Consider the following 21,051-nt stretch of genomic DNA (forward strand, 5'->3'; position numbering starts at 1 on the left):
GTATTCAGCCTTGCCCCCCCCTTCACTGCTCCCCCCCCCCAACCCGGCCTTTTTTTTTTTATCTTTTCCTTTCTTTTTGCGGTACTGTGCTTTGAATTCGGCCTACACCTTGATCTACTCCACCAGCCCTTTTTTTATGATGGGTTTTTTGAGATAGGGTCGCACGAGTTACTTGCCCACTCTGGTGTCCTCGATACCCCTTGATCTCTGCCTCCTGAGTAGTTGGGATTACATGCATGAGCCTACAGCGCGGGACAGTCTTGCACTTCCTATAAAAGTTTGAAAACTGACTACAGTAGTTTGGAGCTAATGCTTCTAAAGTTTAGGATTTCAGACTTACGTTTCCTATAGAGTGAAAGTTGTAAAATTTTTTTTGGTAATAGGAGGGTTCTTATCTGTACTAAATTCTGCTTGGAATATAAACACTGTTTTAACTGGATAGACTCCGTGTCAGCAGAGCGAAATAGATGGTGGTGAACTATGCATAGCAAACCTGAAGTCAAAGGGAACTCCTGATTTGTCCCCTGGGAAATTGTTTAAAATGAAGTATTTCATTGCAGGATGTTACCAAGTTGACCCCACTTTCACACTAAGTTATCAGCAGACAAGCCACAATCAATATAGGTAAGAGTAACTGATTGTGTAAAGAGTACTAGAATTATGGCATTTTGATTTCACCGCTCTTTGGGGAATTTTAATCTCTTCTTTGAATTACAGGAAGATCCAGATATTTAAGAAATAAAAATGAAAAGCACTCCTAGATAGATTTGGGAAATGGAAAGAATGTACTCCATTTCTGTTTTCCGGAGTATGTACAATGGGGGTTGAGGGTGTAGCTCAGTGGTGAAGTGACAGAGTGACTGCCTAGCATGGTAGAGGTCCTAGTGCAGTCCTCCACTGCCACCATTACTCTTTACCCCTCCACCCCTTGCGAAAAGATGTGTGTAGATGTGTAAAAAGGCAATGTTATATTTGCATAGGAACGAGTTTAAGGAACAGGTCAAAATGCTTGGTGAGCAGAATATAAGACTAATGTTTGGGGGAATCTTACTTGATGAAGAGGCTTTTCCCTTTTTTTTTTCCTTTGATGGTGCTAGGGTTTGAATCCAGGTCCTTGTGCTTTCTAGACATCTACTTTTACACTTGAGACACTCACCTTGTCCCAGATTTTTTATATATATATTTTTTAAATGTTGTTTTGAGACAGGGTCATATGTAGCAGGCTGACTTGGAACTCACGTTCCTTCCGCCTCTGCCACCTGGCTGATAACATAGGTTCTTGTTAAGTATAAATATGTGTAATGCATATATACTATACAAACATAAGTGCTTATATACATACAAATACGTATAAATGTATACATATATAGGCAGTACTAGGAGTTGGACTCAGGACTTTGCAACTTGTGAAGCAAGCACTTTACCACCTGATCTAGCCCTTTTGGCTTGGTTATTTTGATACAGGTTTTTGACTTTATTTTTGGCCAACCTGAACTGAGATCCTCCTATTTATGCCTTCCTCATGGCTGGAATGACAGGTATGTGCTACCATGCCTAGAAACTTCTATCTTTCCAATCTTTAATTCCAGGGTTGTAGGAGTAAAGGTATGAGCCATCAGGCCTACCAGAATAGTTATTTTTCTTAATTTCAGTTCTCATTGCTTCATGAGAGAAGTTACCTTGACTGAGTGAAAATGTTGCATTAGTATTTTTACAAGCAGTAGAACCTATTAAGACACAAAGTTAATAAAAAGTCACAGGAATATATATCTCTCTTAAAAATCATTATTATTAGTTGGAGATTGTTTTCTGGGTTTCTTGAATTTGAGGGTTTTTTGTGTGTGTAACAGGTATTGCTATACATGACATCCAACTTTGAAACTACTGTAAAGTTGCTTAGCCTACAAAATTTTGTGAAGCTTTCACTGAGTGCTTAGTTTAATTGAAACTGATATTTATTTAGATTAACAAGTTGAATAGCTTATATTAGATTTTTGAATAAGGCGTTCAGTGGTATGAAAAGTTGTCTTCTGGCCTGCGTCATACAAGATTTTAAAGAAAAGATATGCTCAGTGGGAGGAAAAGCAAAAAATCAGTATTGGTTGATATATGTATTTACAGTGAGCTGTAACTTTTGTAATTCTGAAGTATTTGTTGTAATTGGAGCATATTATTTTGTTTTTTATAGGTACAATTGGTCATGTTGCTCATGGGAAATCCACAGTTGTAAAAGCTATTTCTGGTGTTCACACTGTTAGATTCAAAAATGAGCTAGAAAGAAATATTACCATTAAGCTTGGATATGCTAACGCCAAGGTAAACAGTGAATTGTGGAACTACAAACAATTTTTTACTTTTAATTCTTGAAAATGCACATAATTTCAGTGTTTCCTTTAAAACTTTCAGATTTATAAACTTGATGACTCAAATTGTCCTCGGCCAGAATGTTATAAGTCTTGTGGAAGTAGTACACCTGATGAGTTTCCTACAGATATCCCAGGGACCAAAGGGAACTTCAGACTAGTCAGGTGATTACTTTTGTGCAAATACACTTTTTTCTTGTTCTAAGTTGTTACATATTTAATGGAGTTGTTAAATGATTATTAATGTAGATTCATCTGACAAAATATGGTTAAGAGACCTTGAACAATATCATTTGTCCAAGCAATGTAACAGTTTATAGTAGATGTTTCATAGCTTTTTAAAAGAAAATGTTGTTATTGCCTATAATAAATGTAATTTGAAAAGCAAACTTAAAAAATCTAGCTTAAGTACATATATTGAAGTTTTTAAAGAATTAATATATAAGATGATTGAAATTGCTAGATCTGATGGTTTCTTTTTCCACACTTCTGTTGTTTGTTTCTTTTGTAGAAGAAGAAAAACACATCCTTAATTAGTTCTTTTTAATGTTTGGGTTTGTTTTCCTATTTTTGGGTTGTGATTGCCTATTCTGTCCTGATTTTTCATAACAGTAACACTAATGTCTACAAGTGATAATGTAGGTGTTAGTATCATCACTAATGCTAGGCACATGCTCTACCAACTGAAGAGTGTTATGTTTTCATTTAATATAATGTCCTTGCACTCTACCCTAGTTACTGTTGTATAGTTTATTGTTATTAAATAGTTCTCTGTCATGTGCTTGTATAAGGAATACTGTAGATTATTTAGACTGATTACAGTTTTGTGCTATTTAAAAATTGCTAAGACTAGTTGGGTACATGTTTCTGCATAGACATACCAAATTTCTGAGGGATATGCAATTAGATGTATAATTGCTGGTTGTATAATTAGTATATGCTTAGGTTTTTTGTTCTTGCTTTTTAAATAAAACATGCCAAACTACTTTTGTAGAGTTGCTATGTCTGTCAAAAATGTATGAATGAGAGATTCAGTTTTTCATTGTTACAAACATTTCAGATTGAAACTATCATAATTTTAGCTCTTCTTTTATGTGTTGCAGTAATCTCACTGTCAATCTTTGTGTTTTTGTTTTCTTGAGATAGAGTATCTGTATGTACCTCAGGCAGGCCTCTATTAATTGTCCTGCCTCAGTCTCCTTTGTGCTGGTATTACATGTGTGCCCCACCAAACCCATCTCTTAGTTATCTTTTTTTTTTAAAGCATGTATTAATTGTACAAAGTCTTTGGTTTTACTGTGGCATTTTTGTGTATATCTTATACTCTGATCATATTTACCTTCCTTCTCCCCTCTTCCTGGTATCATTGTTTCTTGCTTCACTGTCAGTTTGTTTATAGTTTCCTAATAGCCAGTGATGTTCAACTGAATGAAAAACAAAACAACAAGTCAAAATTTATGGGATATAGCTAAGCATACTTAGAAGGAAATTTAAAAGCTTATTTTGAATGGTAAATGTAAAAGCTTTAATTCCCAACTTAAGATATTAGAAAAAGGACAACTAGATGAACCTAAAACAAAAAAAGACAGAATAAATATTAAGAAACTAATGAAATTGAACACAACAATACAGTGGAGGAAATCAGTGAAACTGAAAGTTATTTTTCTCTAGCAGACTGATAGGAAAAAGAAGCCAAATTGCTGTTGTAAAGAATGAAACAATAGTTAATAATTAAAAGGAAAAATAGATTTGTGAACAAATCTGGACAATTAATTAGTTAAATAATTGGATTGAGTTCTCCAAATATTAACATTATCAGATCTTACCTACTATGAAAGAAATTGTTTGTTTTTTTTAAAGGTCTTTAAGTGAGCTCTGAGCCTAAATGGTTTTATTGGATACTTCTACTAAGCATTAAGTAAGAGAACACATACTCTACATAGAAGAAGGAGGGAACACTTACCAGTTTTTCTTGAATATCTTCTATCAAAGCCGGACTAAAATGGAAAGAAAAGTAGAGAGAGATCAATGTGTTATGCAGGTAGACAAAGAATTTTTTACATATTAGCATATATGATCCAGTAATATATACAGTGATTAAATATGCCAACCAAGTGGTTGTTCCAAGGATGCAAGGCTGATTAGAATTTGGAATCATTCAGTATTAATATACCACATAAATACACTATAAAAACATCTTCACATAAATTATTGAACTGTTTATTGAATAGTCATCAAATTCTGGTAACTGGGAATAAAGAGGAATTTCTTCATCTTTATAAAAAACCTGTACAGGAAAACTGCAGTTAACATTAATAGTGAAATACTGAATATTTTCCCTAAACTGGAAACGAAGCAAGGATAACTGCTTGCATTGTTTTTATATGTGATAAGAAAAGGTACTATGTCTTACAGCACAAAAAGGAAATACAAGACAGATTAAAGAGAAGAATTTTGTTTGGCAATGACATGTTTATGTAGAAATTTGGAGAGTATATACAAAGAAAAACTTAGATTTCAGAATATTATAAGATGCAAGATCATAGTTGTATATTAGCAATGAATGCATGGACATGAAAATTAAGTATGCAGTTTTTTAAAAGAAAACTCAAAAATATTAAAGCATGTATAGAATACAGAGAAGTCATATTGTGAAAATTAATTCCAGAAGTCAAAAGAAGATTGAAATAGACGCACTGTAGTCATGAATTTGGTAACTGAACTGGACTAAAGATGCTAATGGTCAATTTTTCATGTAGTTAGTATGATTCTTATCAGATTCCATTAAGTGTTTTGTTGTTTTAGTAAGATTACTGTAAAATTTATTTGAAATGTGAGATATAAACTAGAATAGCTAAGTCAGTTATAATAAAAAATAGGTGGACTTGATCTACATGATGTAATTTACATAACTTGCACAAAACTAATACTTTGTAAAGGAAGGACTTAATGGAGAATATAGAGCCCATAGAGAAACCACAAGTATGATTAATTGATCTTCAACAAAGATACAAAAGCAATTCAGTGGAGAAGGATAGACTTTTCAGAAATGTTGCTGGATTAGTTAAATGCCTATAGGCAAAAGAAAAAAGTAAATTTAAACCTCATGTATTATACTCAGACATACTCATTTATAACTGTTTGCTCAGATTTTGAGCATAATGAACTTTGTTCCAAGTTCAAACTTAGGTTAGCCAACCTCACATCAAAAAATTTGAAGGAAAAAAAATGAAAATGTATGTATACTTGTTTTTATTCTTTAAACAACACAGAATAAAAATTATTTACATAACATGTTGTATTATAGGTGGTAGAGTAATGTATGTGGGAGGGTTGTATAGTTTATATAGAGATATTATTCCATTTTAGATAAGGTACTTGAGTATCTTCAGTTATTATATTTCAGAGGAGTTTGGGTTCTGGAAACAATCCTTCATGAATACCAATGAGTGACTGTTAATGTTCAAAATATACATACATTTGAAGATTAACTTTTGGATTAGATGTAACTTAGAAGGAACTGTAGTGTTCTGATATTACTCTAATGGGTGACTCAAAAAGAAAAAAATTGGTATGTTTTCATGAAAGATCAAAACAAAGTTGTCATCTTCAAGAAATACTTGTAAATCACACTGCTAATTAGGGACTGGAATAAACAGAAAATTGACCATTTTCAACATTTTTTTTTTCCCGAAACAGCTAATCAGAAAATCGGTTAATAAAATACACATAATTCTTACAGTTATTTAGATTTATCTCTTAAATAAGTGTTACTCCCAGTATGTTCTGTAAAGGATAACCACTTTGAATTTGGCAAATGTTCTTATTTATTTGGAAAACATCTGCAGATAACTAAATTTTAATCTGGGTTTTAATGATTGTCATTTAGTTTAACTAGTAATCTCATTTTAAAATTTCTAAATATATCAAGTTTTTTGTCACTGTTCAAGTTACTTTCAGAGTGATGTAAATATAAAGGTCTTTGATTTGTGAAAGTATTGATTAGTTTTCTTCATTTTTAGACATGTTTCCTTTGTGGACTGTCCTGGCCATGATATTTTGATGGCTACTATGCTGAATGGTGCAGCAGTTATGGACGCTGCTCTTCTTTTGATAGGTAAAAGCATTAGTTCTTTTTGACAAATCAATGTATATCCCAGTCTTAAGATGTAATTTTTAAAAGTGAACCTAGACCTTTAAGGACCCTAAGATTACATAAATTAGAAATTTTCTAAGAATTTACCACAACAATATTCATGCCAGTCAGGGTTATAAAATACTAGGCAAGGTGAACTCTCATCAGAATTTGTATGGTAGCATGCAAGAAATAAAAGTTTTCTAAGGTTTATGGCATATATTTCTTCACTTGTTCATATGAGGTTATATACATTGTTTTATTTAGAAATTTTTGTAAAAAAAGGTATATTTCTTCAGTGGCTGTGCATTCTATCACAGTATTGACATATGCCTTTATTTATTATATTCCATTCTTCATCTGTGAATGTAAAATCAGGATCTGTTTGAATCTTGGGAAGAATGCATGTCCCTGTGTAAACTGTCAATGATAAATTAGAAGTGCATAGAAAACACTAAAGGATACTGTACTCACAGTTGTGGTTTATGACAGGGAATGAATTCAGATTAAGATCAATTCACAGAAAAAATAAATGCTTAGGTAGTATCTGGGAGTGTTACACATGTGAGGCTTGTGTAGCTTTCTTTTTGTGGAGGCAGAGATTACCTTTTTAGCATTGTGTGACAGTACATATGAATAATTGCCAAGAAGAATAGATGATCTGAATAGAATTTTTAGTGAAATTCCCATTTGATAGGCCCATTGGTTGACTCTCTAATTGATAACTTCATAATTGCAAGTCTTCACAGTAAATCCCATGGTTGGTCTTTCTGGCATGACCAGCCTGTACCTGATTTGACAGTGAACCCCAGGCCTAAGTAAGTATAACTCTATCAAGGACGGACATGGTTATCTTTAAGAAGCATAAGGCAAAGGCCAACCCTTTTTGGGGTGGAGAAAGGCAAATGATTAATTTGCCAAGAGTATACTTTTTTAGAAACATGGCACATAAGTACAGTACCAGGCATATTGAACATTAGAAATTGGAGAAGATAATCTTTGGAGCGTAAAGCCAAACATGGTCATCGATGATCCATTCTTCATTAAGTAGTGAGTTATTTAGTTTCCAGATGTTTGCATGTTTTTTGTCTTTACTTTTGTTGTTGAGTTCTACTTTTACTGCATTGTTTTATGTATGGTATAATTTCTATTTTCTTATATTTGCTGAGGCTTGCTTTGTGCCCTAGGATATGATCTATTTTGGAGAAGGTTCAATGTGCTGCTGAGAAGAATGTATATTGTGTAGAAGTTGGATGAAATGTTCTGTAGACAAGTAGGCCCATTTGATCTATTGTACATTTTAGATCCTGGATTTCTTTATTGATCTTTTTGTTTGGATGACCTATCTACTAATGATAATGGGGTGTTAAAGTCTCCCACAACCACTGTGTTGGAGTTAATATGCTTTTAGGTCCTTCAGGGTATGTTTGATGAAATTGGGTGCGTTGATACTGGGTGCATATAGGTTGATAATTATTATTTCCTTTTGGTCTGTTTCCTCTTTTATTAGTATGGAATGTCCTTCTTTATGTCAATTTGATCAATGTAGGTTTGAAGTCTACTTTGTCAGAGATAAGTATTGCTACTCCTGCCTTTTTTCAGGGGCTATGGGCTTGGTAAGTCTTCTTCCAGCCTTTCATCTTAAGCCTGTGCTTACATCTGTTGGTGAGATGGGTCTCCTGTAAGCAACAAATTGTTGGATCTTCCTTTTTAATCCATTTCGTCAAGTGGTGCCTTTTGATGGGGGAATTAAGTCCATTAACATTAAGTGTTAGTACTGCTAGGTATGTGGTGATTCCTGTCATTTAGTTTTCTTTGTTGTTCAAAGGTTTGATTGTGTGTACCTAAGTTGACCTTACTCTCTATACTTTGTTGCTGTTTCTTTTCCTGTAGTTTGGTGCTGCCTGTCCTTTCATGGTTATGTTGCGTTTCACTTTCTGTGTGCAGAATACCTTGAAGAATCTTTTGTAGTGGTCGCTTTGTGGTCACATACTGTTTTAGTGTCTGCTTATCATGGAAGACTTTTAGTGCTCCATCTATTTTGAATGATAGTAAAACATAGTACTTTTAAATGTACTTTTGCTGAAAGTCACAGATTTTCTGCAGTTTCAGTTTTATAGTAAATGAGTTTTGGTACAGCTCTTCAAGTCTTTTTCAAGGTTGTATGTACAATAAACACGCCAGAAAGAGTTGCAATTAACTCAAGACTTACCTTTTTCTACAGAGTCTAGTTTTAAGTTCTCTTGGGCTTTGGCTTTCTCTTATATCAATTTCTCCCTTAGCTGCCTTCATAATGTGAGCTGCTTTTTTTGAGGCAATCAAAAGCCAGAGTCTTGTAACCTAATTTAAAAAAAGGAAATCCCATCGTTTGTATTAATATTGTTTTGGTTTGAAGCCCTCAAGGGCTCACTTAAAATGAGAAATTTCCAAGAAGATGGTAATAATGGAGAACCTCCTTGGTAATTAACTGTGGAAAATAATCACTTAATAAATCACTTAAGTTACTTTATTAAGTAACTTATGGACCAAGAACAGTTGGATGTTCCTGGCTAGAATGAGCCAGAATAATCCCCAAATCTAAATACTGACAGAATATGTTAAGCCTGAGCAAAGCTGTGAGAATACTCTAAGAAACCAAAGTTAATGAGCCCAAGACTGCATTTAGGATTAGTGATGGAGGTTAAAAGACATAAGAGGGATCAAAGAAAACCAAAGGATCAAAGAAAATCAGGCAATGTTTATAAAAAGGAGCACACAAAAACACGTAAGTGTGCTGTCTATGAATTAGCCTTTGATGGTACAGCTAAAGTTCTCATTAGGTGCCAACTAATTTTTATTAACTGCTGTTGGTTTTTTTTTAATTTTTGTTTTTTTATCAATTTAGCTGGTAATGAATCTTGTCCTCAGCCTCAGACTTCTGAACACCTGGCTGCCATAGAAATTATGAAGCTAAAACACATTTTGATTCTGCAGAATAAAATTGATTTGGTAAAAGAAAGTCAGGCAAAAGAACAGTATGAGCAAATCCTTGCATTTGTACAAGGTAAGAAGCCATAATATTTAAGAAATTTTTGGGGCTCAAGGTGTGGCTGAAACAGGAGATCATCTGTTTAGCAACTGTGAAGCCCTTAGTTTAAACAACAGTACTGCCAGAAAAGTGAGAAACATTCAATAGATATTTTTTCCAGATATCTTAAGTAATATGTCATTAAAATGAATTTATGATGGTTTAGTTCTATTTCTCTATATACTGTTTAACATGTTTGTTTTGTATGGCAACTTTGAAATGTTTCTGGATTTGATATACTTTGTAGCTTTCAGCTATAAATGATGTTATATTTTAGAATGATTACCACCACAGATTGTATAGTAAATTGAAACATGTATGTTTGCTTTCTTTTGATTCGAACATTATTTCTTTTCATGAGTATTTCCAGAAGAGGAACTTATAATGGTTTTTTTCATGTTTATGAATAATAATTATTTCATTTGGAAGAAGATGTGATGCATGATATTTCTGACATTTGATTTCTTATTTTACTTGTTAGAAATGCTGTCTTTGAGTTCAGCCTATTAGAGGGTAAATAAAAGAAGTTAGGTTTCTAATACCTTACAATGTGTAGTCAATTCCATTTGTCAATAATTTTGCCTGTTTTTTTTTGGGGGTGGGACTGGGGTTTGAACTAAGGGCTTTATGCTTTCAAAGCAGATGCTTTGCTGCTTGAGCCACACCTTTAGTCCATTTTGCTCTGGTTATTTTGGAGATGGGGAGGGGGTCTCACAAACTTTTTGCCTCAGCGGTCCTCAAACTGAATTCTTCCCAGTGTCAGCCTCCCAAGGAACGAGTATTACAGATATGAGCCACTGGCATCTGACCACCAGCAGTGTTTAATAAACCAATTAAAAAAATTTATTTTTTATTTTTAAAAATAAAAATTTATTTTTAAAAAAAAATCAGTTTTTTTTGATATTTGCTATTTTTTGTTATTTGACATTTTTTGATATTTTAATAAATGAAATGATTTGGAAATTTTTTAAATTAGTGTTGACTAACCTCTGTAACCAACAACCCTCAAATGTCAATTGTTAATTTCTTTTTTTTTAAATAAATTTTTTGTTAGGATATATTCATCTTGGGGGGATTCATAGTGACAATTCGAATTAGACTTATGTTGTACATTATTACATTGCATCCATTGTCTCTCCCCCTCAGGCTCCTTCCCACCCCACTAAAAGCAATTGCAAGAGGTTTTTTAGTTCTGTTTCATAACGGTATATAAAGTCCATTAACCATATACCATCACCTCAATTTCTTTCATTCACCCCCTGCTCTTAGTAGTACCTTTCCCATTTACAGTTTACCTATTTTACAAATCTGTTTTTCATTATTAATATTTAAGTTGATGTTCAAAGAGGTTTCTCAGTGTATGACTATTGTGAGTATACTTTGGTCCATTACTCTTCCTTACCCCTTTACCTCTCACCCCCCCATCTTTCAAAAACTTTAAGTACACATCCTTATATACCCTACCTCCACATTTTATCTTATGTGATGTTACAGAGAATTTTTTAATTAGCAAAGTTTCTCTGCTGATAGTGGCTACATGTATATTATTTTATTCACTTTTATTGGCTTTTTATACATACTGAAAACAACTTTTCTCTTAAATAGAATTCATTTTTAGATGGAAAAAGAGTATTGTGAATTTTTTTAAACAGAATAATTCTGTTAACATGTGGGAATGTTTAGGTAGCTGTTGTATAAAGTTTAACAGCTGTTTTTTATAGCAGATATGAAAAATAATTTGTTAAACTGACATATTGATCCATTTTAACTTTTATCATATAGGTACAGTAGCTGAGGGAGCTCCTATTATTCCAATTTCTGCTCAGCTGAAATATAATATTGAAGTTGTCTGTGAGTATATAGTAAAGAAAATTCCAGTACCTCCTAGAGACTTCACCTCAGAACCCCGGCTTATTGGTAAGGACTTAACATCTTGCCCTTTAGCTGTTGACTTCAACTTTCAATGTTGTTGATTCTTTCTAAAGTTGTTTATTGCATATGCTTGGTTTTTACTGGTATATTGTTACAAAGGAGACCACTCTGAGGAAGAAACCTTGTATTCTCAGGATGCATAGAGTTCATTACTTTTCTGCAGCGGCTGATTCATTTATATCAAATGCTGCTCGACTTCCTCCAGAGAACTGTCATCTTTCAATAGATTTCACATTTTCATTTTATCGCTTTAGTTAAGGACATTAACTGTTTCTTGCTTTTTTAGGCATGGTTTGCATTTAGGGAGGCATACTTTCACAAGTTCAGGACAACGAAATACTCAGCAATCACATAATGATTTAAACACAGCTGACAATAATGGAGTGATATAGCTTCTCATCAACTGAACTGTAGAATGTGGGGGGAATTTAAAGTTAATTTTTTTTGCTTATTATTTTGACTACACTTTTAATAAATTTATAAAATAAGGCATGCTTACTATATTTTGTTCAGGAAATGATCTTTCTCTTTTACCCAGTTATTAGGTCTTTTGATGTTAATAAGCCTGGCTGTGAGGTTGATGACCTTAAAGGGGGTGTTGCTGGAGGTAGTATTTTAAAAGGAGTATTGAAGGTAAACTGTATTCTAAACTCTTTTTCTTCTTAACCTTCCAAAAAGTTGTGATACAATGAAATCTAAAAAGTCACTTTCTTAAGGAAAGTACCTTGCTTTCTGTTGTCTTTTAAATGGAATATGTCTTTTGTTTGGTAGGTTTCTTATAGGTAAATATTTAAATTTGGGAGTTGTAACTTAAAAATCTGTTCTTATTTTTACTCTTGCCCAATAGTGTTTGAGACTGCAAATAAAAGTGCTTTTTTCAGTTTAGTACTCTACCTCGTTAAGACTGTTTAGATTTAAATAGTCATTGGGATCCCACAAAAGTGAGGTGTTTTTTTTATGTTGCAGGTTGGACAGGAGGTAGAAGTCAGACCTGGCATTGTTTCCAAAGATAGTGAAGGAAAACTGATGTGTAAACCAATTTTCTCCAAAATTGTATCACTTTTTGCAGAACACAATGATCTTCAGTATGCTGCTCCAGGGGGTCTTATTGGTAAAAATTTTACTCTTATCCATAAACTTTTATTACTGGTTTTATGTTATCTTTTCTGGCAACTGAGTTATTTATAATTCGATATTTTAATTCAATATGAAAAAGTGGAGTAGGCGTATATACATGTTCTTGAGTTGTTGATTTTACATTATATGATGATTATGTTCCTAAGAAAATGCATTCATAAAAAAAGAATGCATTTTGGTTTTATGTATAACTTTTAAGCAATAATCTAGTATGTGATTTAGCATTTAAAATATGTCACTGTAATCTAGTTTTTAGTTGATCAGTTTGTTGTACACATTGTAATATGATGTACATTTTTGCAGTTTCTCAAAAATAGCTAAATGAGATATATTTATATTGAAGCTGACAGTACAAATAATTTCTGTTGGTATTGCTGAAGTAATTTGTGGAGTTTTTAGTCTTTTTCTATTCAGTGCATGACACTGTACGGGAATGGCAAGATTTTGTGAGTTTTTATTGATTTTTACCTTTGAATTAAAGAAGAAAATGTTGGATTAAAACAAGTTTGTTTATGGTGTTGGGTGTTGTATTTATATATTTCTTTGATTACCTTAAAAATATCATCTCATGGAGGCATTCTGGGTTCTGTGTTTTCTTGTGAGAAATTTGTTAATCTTATTAAAATCTACCTTGTCCGTGAGACAACAATTTGATTATGATATATTTCTGTAGATTTCTTTGTGTCTATCCTACTTAGAGTTTGCTGAGCTTTTTGAATGTGTAGCTTGTGTTGTTTTCTATCCCCCTACCCCACCCACAAATCACCATCCCTTCTTTTTCTTTTTTAAATCAAATCAGGGCTGGATTTGGTGACTCCCATCTGAAATCCCAGCTTGTGGAGAGGCAGAGATTGGGAAGATTGTAGTTCAAAGCCAGCTTAGGCTAAAAGTCAGCAAGACCCCATATCAGTCCACAAAGCAGTGAAGTGGGGTCTGTCTGTGGTTCTAACTACATAGGGGACTGAAAGTTGGATCACCATGGCCTAGGCCAGCCCTGTACAAATGTGGTAGACTCTACATGAAAAATAGCTAAAGCAAAAAGGGCTCCATTGGTAGAATGCTTGCAAGTTTGAGGTCTGAATTTAACTCCCAGTTCTACTTCCCCCAACGATAAATAAATAATTTTGGGACTGTGTTTGGGGCCATTTTCTCTAAGACTTATTTTACTTGTATTGATGTATTTGGTAGTGTCCTGTAGATCTCTGAAGCTCTGATCATTCTCTTTTTCTTTTTGTTACTCATACTACATAATCTCACTGTTTTCTTCAGATTTGCTGATTATTCTTCCTCCTGCTGTTGAATAACTCTGGCACATTTTTTATCTGAGATATTACATACTTCAACTCTGGAATGCCTGGTTTTTCTTGTACTTTCTGTTTCTTAATGTTCACTGTTTGGTGAGACATCATTGTCATACTTTGCTTTAGTTCAAATGTGAGGTTTTTTTTTTGAGTCCTTTGAGTACATTTAAAATATATTGAGTTGGTCTTTGGTAATTCTAGATCTAGTTTTTCAGGGATGGTTATTTTTAAAATTGCTTTGATTTGATAACATGGACTATATTTCTCCCTTGCATGTTTCATTATTTTCTGTTGACAACATTTTAAGTAATGTAGCATAATGACTAATTACAGGTTCTCTCTACTCCTGAGGAGTTACTGTGTCCCTCTGGTAGTTGGTTAGTGACATTTTTGAACTGACATCTGTATTGTTTTCATGTTGGTCACTGTATATTCTTGGTTGGGTTAATCTTCAAGCTAGGATTAAGAGAGTTTTCTTAATATCTAGAGCTAATGAGTCTCATTCCTGGCTGAATGTCGTGGTGTGTTTTCAGTACCCATCCAGGCAGTTCACGTTTGTCTTAGCATTTATTTTTAGCTTGTCATAATGTTAACGTTAGGAGAATTTCAGGCCTTCTCTCCTTGCACACTCACATAGTCTTCTACATTTGCACGAGTATGTCAGTTCCCATTGACATCTTATTTGAAAGTTAATTCCTTTTTGATTATTGTGTTGTCTCAACACTCATTCTCTAGTTTTATTCTTACTACTTTCAGTTATTTGCATGAATTCACCTTCAAAAAAGATCTTTCAGACATACTTGAAAAAGCATATAGTTAGCCTTGAAAGTGGGAACCTGGGAATGAAGCTTTAAATGATTTCTAGAAATAACTTCCTTCAGTTGCTCTCAAGTCTGCTGGTTTTCATCACAAAAAAATGTATGTTCAGTTTTTAGTGATGACATTGATCTCACGGACAGTTCTCGGACTAGTTCAAGTGAAAACTGTCATAGACCTCATTGTTGATACTAAGATTAAGACATTTTCCTAAAATGAGCACTTTTCTCACATCACTTTAAGCCTTTGGTTAATTTTCAGACTTTTGAGAAGGTAGAACTTGCTTGGGCGGTAGCTCAGGCTGTCCTGATTTGACTAAAATGTTTATCTTTTCATGCATTTTAATGTATAAAATGTAGGAATATGTATGTCTTATATTTCATATCAGGAGTTGGGACAAAAATTGACCCAACATTATGCCGAGCTGACAGAATGGTTGGACAAGTTCTTGGTACAGTTGGAGCGTTACCTGAAATATTTACCGAATTGGAAATTTCCTTCTTCCTACTTAGACGGCTCCTAGGTGTACGTACAGAAGGAGACAAAAAAGCTGCAAAGGTAAGAACTTCCTATTTCAAAACCACAAACAGTATTGTTCCATGATGTAACCAGTTTTGTATTTCATTCTTTTTTTATAGTTAAAGTGGAAAATTCAATTAAAGGAAATTGAATAAAAAAATTTCTATAAGGCAACCAGCCATAATTAAATATAAATGTTTTAAAAAGAAGTATGAATGGCATGTGTATATTTTTTCCTAAGATGTAGTGTGAGAGATGGGAAATTATCAAACCCCTTTACACTTCTGTATGTTAATGTAGTTATGGTTATCAGATTTTTTAAACTGTACAAGTGAAGTGGGTTATCTTGGTTTTGACTAAAAGTTCTCTAAGATACTGTAATCTTGAGGATCAGTAAATATCAGTAATAAATTCTGTAGTGTCATTCGTTCTCTGGTGTGACTCTGTTTTTGTGCCAGTACCATGCTGTTTTTATTGTTATTGCTTTGTAATATAGTTTGAAGTCAGGTATTGCCTTGGCTATTCGTGGCTTCCTGTGTTTCCATATAAATTTCACAGTAGATTTTTTGATCTCTTTAATGAATGTCATTGGAATTTTGATGGGAATTGCATTAAACATGTAGATTACTTTGGGAGTGTCAACATTTTGACTATGTTGTTTCTACCAATCCATGAGCATGGGAGATCTCTCCACTTTCTATAGTCTTCCTCCATCTCTTTCTTCAGAAGTGTATAGTTTTCCTTGTAGAGGTCTTTCACATCTTTTGTTAGGTTTACACCTAGGTATTTGATTTTTTTTGAGGCTAATGTAAATGGAATTGGTTTCATACATTCTTTTTCAGTTTGCTCATTGTTAGTGTATAGAAATGCTAATGATTTTTCTGTGTTCATTTTATATCCTGCTACCTTGCTATAGATGATGTCTAGAAGCTTCTGAGTAGTATTCCTTCTATTTGTATTCCTTTTATTCCTTCTTTTTGCCTAATTGCTCTGGCTAGGAATTCCAGTATTATGTTGAATAGGAGTGGAGATAGTGGGCATCCTTGTCTGGTTCCTGATTTTAGAGAGAATGGTTTCAGTTTTTCTCCGTTAAGTATAATGCTGGCTGTAGGTTTGTCATATGGCTTTTATAATGTTGAGGTATTTCCTTCTGTTCCTAGTTTTCTTAGAGCTTTTATCATGAAATGGTGTTGGATCTTATCAAAGGCTTTTTCTGCATCTATTGAGATGATCAAGTGGTTTTTGTCTTTGCTTCTGTTAATGTGGTTTGTTACATTTATTAAATTTCGTGTGTTGAACCACCCCTGCATCCCTGGGATGAAGCCTACTTGGTAGTGGTAAATAATCTTTTTGATGTGTTGTTGAATTCAGTTTGCCATTATTTTGTTGAGGATTTTGGCGTCAGTGTTCATTAAGGAGATTGGCCTATAGTTCTCCTTTTTGGAGGTGTCTTTGCCTGGTTTTGGGATAAGTGTAATACTGGCTTCATAAAATGTGTTTGGCAGTTTTCCTTCCCTTTCTATTTCGTGGAACAGTTTAAGGAGGGTTGGTATCAGTTCTTCTTTAACGGTCTGATAGAATTCAGCAGAGAATCCATCAGGTCTTGGACTTTTCTTTTTGGGGAGACTCTTGATTGCTGCTTCAATTTCATTTTTTGTTATATGTCTGTTCAGGTGTTTAATTTCCTCTTGGTTCAGTTTTGGATGATCGTATGTATCTAGAAATCTGTCCATTTCTTTAAAATTTTCAAATTTATTTGAATATAGCTTCTCAAAGTAGTCTCTGATGATTTCCTGGACTTCCATGGTGTTTCTTGTTATCTCCCCTTTTGCATTCCTCATTCTACTAATTTGGATTTTTTCTAACCTCATTTTAGTCAGGTTTCCCAGGGGTCTATCAATCTTGTTTATTTTTTCAAAGAACCAACTTTTGTTTCATTCATTCTTTGTATGGTTTTTTTTTGGTTTCTATTTCATTAATTTCAGCTCTTATTTTTATTATTTCTCTTCTATTTGTTTTGGGATTTGCTTGTTCTTGTTTTTCTAGGAGTTTGAGATGTATCATGAGGTCATTGATTTGGGATCTTTCAGTCTTTTTAATATATGCACTCATGGCTATAAACTTTCCTCTCAGGACTGCCTTAGCTGTGTCCCATAGGTTCCAGTAGGTTGTGTTTTCATTTTCATTAACTTCCAGGAACTTTTAATTTCCTCTTTTATTTCATCGATGATCCGTTCTTCATTAAGTAATGAGTTATTTAGTTTCCAGCTGTTTGCATATTATTTGTCTTTACTTTTGTTGTTGAGTTCTACTTTTACTGCATTGTGATCCGATGGTATGCATGGTATAATTTCGGTTTTTTATATTTGCTGAGACTTGCTTTGTGCCGTAGGATATGATCTATTTTGGAGAAGGTTCAGTGGGCTGCTGAGAAGAATGTATATTGTGTAGAAGTTGAATGAAATGTTCTGTAGACATCAACTAGGTCCATTTGATCTATTGTTTATTTTAGATCTAGGATTTCTTTATTGATTTTTCGTTTGGATGACCTATCTATTGATGATAATGGGGTGTTAAAGTCTCCCACAACCACTGTGTTGGCGTTTATATATGCTTTTAGGTCTTTCATGGTATGTTTGATGAAATTGGGTGTGTTGACATTGGGTGCATACAGGTTGATAATTACTATTTCCTTTTGGTCTATTTCCCCTTTTATTAGTATGGAATGTCCTTTATCTTGTTTGATCAATGTTGGTTTGAAGTCTTCTTTGTCAGAGTTAAGTACTGCTACTCCTGCCTGTTTTGGGGGGGCCATTGTCTTGGTAAATCTTCTTCCAGCCTTTCATCCTAAGCCTATGCTTATTTCTGTTGATGAGATGGGTCTCCTGTAAGCAACAAATTGTTGGGGCTTCCTTTTTAATCCAATTCGTCAATTGGTACCTTTTGATGGGTGAATTAAATCCATTAACAATAAACGTTAGTACTGATAGGTATGTGGTGATTCCTGTCATTTAGTTTTCTTAGTTGATTGAAGGTTTGATTGTGTGTAACTAAGTTGAGGTTACACTCTACTGTCTTGCTTTTTCTTTTCCTGTGGTTTGGTGCTGCCTGTCTTTTCATAGTTAAGTTGGGTTTCACTTTTATGTGCAGAATCCCTTGCAGAATCTTCTGTAGTGGTGGTTTTGTGGTCACATATTGTTTTAGTTTCTGCTTATCATGGAAGACTTTTAGTGCTCCATCTATTTTGAATGATAGTTTTGCTGGGTAGAGTATCCTGGGGTTGAAGTTATTTTCATTCAGTGCCGGGAAGATCTCACCTTATGCCCTTCTTGCTTTTAATGTTTCTGTTGAGAAGTCTGCTGTGATTTTCATGGGTTTAACTTTGTATGTTTGTTGTTTTTTCTTTCTTACAGCGTTCAATATTTTTTCCTTAGTTTCTGAACTTGTTGTTTTAATGATGATATGTCGTGGGGTGGTTCTATTTTGATCTGGTCTGTTTGGTGTCCTGGAGGTCTCTTGCATCTGTATGGGAATATCTTTCTCTAGATTTGGGAAATTTTCCGTTATTATTTCGTTGGATATATTACGCATTCCCTTCGCTTGCACCTCTTCTTCTTTGATGCCCATGATTCTCATGTTTGGTCTTTTGATGGAGTCGGTGAGTTCTTGCATTTTCTTTTCACAGGTCTTGAGTTGTTTAATTAATAGTTCTTCAGGTTTTCCTTTAATTACCATTTCATCTTCAAGTTCTGAGATTTGTCTTCTGTTTGTTCCATTCTGCTGGATTGGCCTTCCGTTTTGTTTTGCAGTTCTGTTTTGTTCTTTTTTCTGAGGTTTTCCATATCCTGGGTGGTTTCCTCTTTAATGTTGTCAGTTTTTGTCCTGAGTTCATTTATCTGTTTATTCATCGTGTTCTCTGTTTCACTTTGGTGTTTATACAGTGCTTCTGTGGTTTCCTTTATTTCTTGTTTTCTTTTTCAAATTCTCTATTTTTGTTGTCTTGGAATTTCCTGAGTGTCTCCTGTACATTTTGTTTTTGTTTTTTTTTTTTTTTCATTTTTCTTTTATTATTCATATGTGCGTACAAGGCTTGGTTCATTTCTCCCCCCTGCCCCCACCGCCTCCCTTACCACCCACTCCACCCCCTCCCGCTCCCCCCCTCAATACCCAGCAGAAACTATTTTGCCCTTATCTCTAATTTTGTTGTAGAGAGAGTATAAGCAATAATAGGAAGGAACAAGGGGTTTTGCTGGTTGAGATAAGGATAGCTATACAGGGCATTGACTCACATTGATTTCCTGTGCGTGGGTGTTACCTTCTAGGTGAATTCTTTTTGATCTAACCTTTTCTCTAGTTCCTGGTCCCCTTTTCCTATTGGCCTCAGTTGCTTTAAGGTATCTGCTTTCGTTTCTCTGCATTAAGGGCAACAAATGCTAGCTAGTTTTTTAGGTGTCTTACCTATCCTCACCCCTCCCTTGTGTGCTCTCGCTTTTATCATGTGCTCATAGTCCAATCCCCTTGTTGTGTTTGCCCTTGATCTAATGTCCACATATGAGGGAGAACATACGATTTTTGGTCTTTTGAGCCACGCTAACCTCACTCAGAATGATGTTCTCCAATTCCATCCATTTACCAGCGAATGATAACATTTCATTCTTCTTCATGGCTGCATAAAATTCCATTGTGTATAGATACTACATTTTCTTAATCCATTCGTCAGTGCTGGGGCATCTTGGCTGTTTCCATAACTTGGCTATTGTGAATAGTGCCGCAATAAACATGGATGTGCAGGTGCCTCTGGAGTAACAGTCTTTTGGGTATATCCCCAAGAGTGGTATTGCTGGATCAAATGGTAGATCGATGTCCATCTTTTTAAGTAGCCTCCAAATTTTTTTCCAGAGTGGTTGTACTAGTTTACATTCCCACCAACAGTGTAAAAGGGTTCCTTTTTCCCCGCATCCTCGCCAACACCTGTTGTTGGTGGTGTTGCTGATGATGGCTATTCTAACAGGGGTGAGGTGGAATCTTAGTGTGGTTTTAATTTGCATTTCCTTTATTGCTAGAGATGGTGAGCATTTTTTCATGTGTTTTCTGGCCATTTGAATTTCTTCTTTTGAGAAAGTTCTGTTTAGTTCACATGCCCATTTCTTTATTGGTTCATTAGTTTTGGGAGAATTTAGTTTTTTAAGTTCCCTGTATATTCTGGTTATCAGTCCTTTGTCTGATGTATAATTGGCAAATATTTTCTCCCACTCTGTGGGTGTTCTCTTCAGTTTAGAGACCATTTCTTTTGATGAACAGAAGCTTTTTAGCTTTATGATGTCCCATTTATCTATGCTATCTCTTAGTTGTTGTGCTGCTGGGGTTTCATTCAGAAAGTTCTTACCTATACCTACTAATTCCAGAGTATTTCCTACTCTTTCCTGTATCAACTTTAGAGTTTGTGGTCTGATATTAAGATCCTTGATCCATTTTGAGTTAATCTTGGTATAGGGTGATATACATGGATCTAGTTTCAGTTTTTTGCAGACTGCTAACCAGTTTTCCCAGCAGTTTTTGTTGAAGAGGCTGCTATTTCTCCATCGTATATTTTTAGCTCCTTTGTCAAAGATAAGTTGCTCATAGTTGTGTGGCTTCATATCTGGATCCTCTATTCTGTTCCACTGGTTTTCATGTCTGTTTTTGTGCCAGTACCATGCTGTTTTTATTGTTATTGCTTTGTAATATAGTTTGAAGTCAGGTATTGTGATACCTCCTGCATTGTTCTTTTGACTGAGTATT

General features: G+C 34.3%; 1 protein-coding gene across 4 annotated transcripts in view; it reads left to right on the forward strand.

Annotated features, from left to right (window-relative positions):
• The window catches only part of LOC141419719 (eukaryotic translation initiation factor 2 subunit 3-like), a 57,530-nt gene that overhangs the window by 968 nt on the left and 35,511 nt on the right, over window positions 1-21,051 (forward strand). For 2 of the 4 annotated variants that reach the window (XM_074063192.1, XM_074063191.1), the window contains 10 exons: window positions 561-624; window positions 1,465-1,538; window positions 2,189-2,316; window positions 2,407-2,528; window positions 6,386-6,480; window positions 9,383-9,541; window positions 11,348-11,482; window positions 12,036-12,130; window positions 12,464-12,608; window positions 15,140-15,309. In XM_074063192.1, coding sequence (XP_073919293.1) covers window positions 1,523-1,538; window positions 2,189-2,316; window positions 2,407-2,528; window positions 6,386-6,480; window positions 9,383-9,541; window positions 11,348-11,482; window positions 12,036-12,130; window positions 12,464-12,608; window positions 15,140-15,309 — 1,065 coding nt within the window. In that variant the 5' untranslated portion in view covers window positions 561-624; window positions 1,465-1,522. The remainder of the gene's footprint in view (window positions 1-560; window positions 625-1,464; window positions 1,539-2,188; window positions 2,317-2,406; window positions 2,529-6,385; window positions 6,481-9,382; window positions 9,542-11,347; window positions 11,483-12,035; window positions 12,131-12,463; window positions 12,609-15,139; window positions 15,310-21,051) is intronic. The other 2 variants (XM_074063193.1, XM_074063195.1) reach the window with 2 other exon arrangements.

This window comes from Castor canadensis, chromosome X, assembly GCF_047511655.1.
Source record: "Castor canadensis chromosome X, mCasCan1.hap1v2, whole genome shotgun sequence".
NCBI classification, from domain to species: domain Eukaryota; kingdom Metazoa; phylum Chordata; class Mammalia; order Rodentia; family Castoridae; genus Castor; species Castor canadensis.